Genomic DNA, 2,500 nt, shown 5'->3' with positions numbered 1-2,500 from the left:
ACCAGGGTGACCCCTTCACCTCGTAGGTCAGCTTCTCTCTCTCTCTCTCTCTCTCTCTCTCTCTCTGTGCTCCTTCCGTGGCAGGAGACAATGACAAATCAGTACGCCTCACTGAACACTCAGTGATTGCAGTACAGCAGCCTTCTCTGTGTGTGCGTGCTGCTGCTGCTGCTGCTACTGCTGCTGCTGCTGCTGCTGCTGCTGTGTGTGTGTGTGTGTGTGTGTGTGTGTGTGTGTGTGTGTGTGTGTGTGTGTGTGTGTGTGTGTGTGTTTTGTGTGCTTTGTGTCTAATTATCACTCACAACTATTAAATTGTACAGCGCTCTGAGAGATCTGAAAGCGCTATAGAAATGTACTAATTATTATTATTATTAGTAGTAGTAGTAGTAGCAACAGCGGCAGCAGTGATGATAATAATAATAATAATAATAATAAGTATTTACATGGCGCTGAATCTTGTGCAGAGACAAATCAAAGCGCATTCACACCAGTCATTCACACGCATGCATAACTAACTCTAAACTTGAGAAACTGAAGTCAAAGAAAAGGCAGGGGAGGGAGGCTATCTTGAAAAGAGGTGGGTGTTAAGGTCAGACTTGAAAGAGCTGAGTGAGGAGACTTGACGAAGCGGAAGAGAAGGTTCATTCCAAATGAAAGGTCCAGACACAGAAAGAACGGCGGCCGACAGTGGAATAGGTAAGCTCAAACAGAGTGGATCCGAAGCCATTCGTAGAGAGCGAGATGGGGTGTAGAGGTGAAGGCAGCCACAGAGATAGGAATGGACAGTTTTGTGAATACATTTATAACAGAGAGTGCAAATCTGGTACTTTATTCTGTGTGAGACAGGGAGCCAATGGAGATGATGCAAAAGAACTGTGATGTGCTCAGATCTTTTCTTTCTGAGGACAAGTCGGGCAGCAGATGCACTGCCAAGTTTGATTGTCAGTTCTGATGGAAGAAAGTTTTTGTTTAGTTCCGATGATGACTGCTTCGGTTTTGTCTGCGTTCAATTGTAATTCATTTAGAGTCATCCAGTTTTGAATGTCCAGGAAGCAGTCAGATGTTTCTTGCAAGAACGAGGACGAATTTTCAGGGGTATCACTTTTTTTTTTAAAGTTGAGTGTCATCAGCATAAGAATGATGACTGACATTGTGGCGGTTGATAATTTCAGCGAGAGGAGCAGTGTACAGTGTGAAGAGCACATGGCCTGAAACAGATCCCTGTGGGACTCCGTGTTCGACTTTAACGGATTCAGACTGACAATTATCAACTATGACAGACTGGAATCGGTCGGTGAGATATGATTTGAACCAACTGAGAGCAGTGCCATTGATACCAAATGTAAAATGAAGACGGGAAAGAACGATTGAATGGTCTATCGTGTCAAACGCGGCTGACAAGTCGAGAAGAGTGAGAAGGGAAATGTTTCCTAAGACGCTAGCAGTAGATTGTTCAGGATGTGAAGGAGAGTGGTTTCAGTGCTGTGGTCAGCATGGTAGGCAGACTGAACAGGGTGGAAGAGATTGTTGAAACAAAGTAGTCGCAGTCGTCGTCGTAGTAGTAGTAGTAGTAGCAGCAGCAGCAATAATAGTAGTAGTATCGACAGGTTGTGGAACCTGTCATCATCATCATCATCATCATCATCATCATCATCATCAGCAATCTCCTCCTCCTCCTCCTCATGGTCATGGTGACAGTGCTGACCTGCTAGCACCCCGGCCATGTAGACCATAAAAATGCGGAAGCTGCCATGGACCATTTCCAGAGGGATGCCCACCACCACCTGCACGATCACGTTGAACAACAGGTGCACGTACCTGCAACACACACACACACACACACACACACACACACACACACACACACACACACACACACACACATAGTTATCATTATATGTATTGCATGGACAGGCAGGCTCTGTGTGTGTGTGTGTGTGTGTGTGTGTGTGTGTGTGTGTGTGTGTGTGTGTGTGTGTGTGTGTGCGTGTGAGTGTGTGTGCAGTCTGGTGTTGTTAGATTTTGTGTGTGTATGTATGTGTGTGTGTGTGTGTGTGTGTGCGCGCGCGCGAGCAGATATAGCAACAGACAGATAAACAGACAAAACTACGCATAGACTGCAAATAAGAAGAACAAGAAGACTTCGCAGAACATTAACTCATTCAAATACATTTCGACAACTAGCCAGTCAAAAGACAGACCACCCACAGACAGACCGACACACACACACACACACACACACACACACACACACACACACACACACACCACACACACACACACACACACACAGAGGTAGATATCTACCCGGCGTGCAGCAGCATGTAGAGCAGGAACCGCCACAGCTCCAGCCTGCGGTCAGGCCGGTAGATGAAGATGGAGTGGACAGGGAGCGGCCCGTTCAGCGTCATCAGCCCGGACTCCATGCAGTAGTACACGAAACAGCCCACCTGCAATGTATTAGTATTTCTTTTTATCACAACAGATTTCTCTGTGTGAA

At 46.2% G+C, this 2,500-nt stretch overlaps 1 protein-coding gene across 1 annotated transcript in view; it reads right to left on the bottom strand.

The window, feature by feature from the left end:
- LOC143291025 (rhomboid-related protein 3-like) overlaps window positions 1-2,500 on the bottom strand; it is a 138,521-nt gene that overhangs the window by 3,547 nt on the left and 132,474 nt on the right. Inside the window, exons 5-6 of the mRNA XM_076600615.1 lie at window positions 2,308-2,450; window positions 1,706-1,818 (exon numbers count right to left, since the gene is read on the bottom strand). Of these exons, the coding sequence (XP_076456730.1) occupies window positions 1,706-1,818; window positions 2,308-2,450 (256 nt within the window). The remainder of the gene's footprint in view (window positions 1-1,705; window positions 1,819-2,307; window positions 2,451-2,500) is intronic.

The sequence above is a fragment of the Babylonia areolata genome, chromosome 1 (genome assembly GCF_041734735.1).
Source record: "Babylonia areolata isolate BAREFJ2019XMU chromosome 1, ASM4173473v1, whole genome shotgun sequence".
Lineage (NCBI taxonomy): Eukaryota > Metazoa > Mollusca > Gastropoda > Neogastropoda > Buccinidae > Babylonia > Babylonia areolata.
Note: the sequence above shows the minus strand (reverse complement) of the source record. Positions and strands in the feature narration are given on the sequence as shown.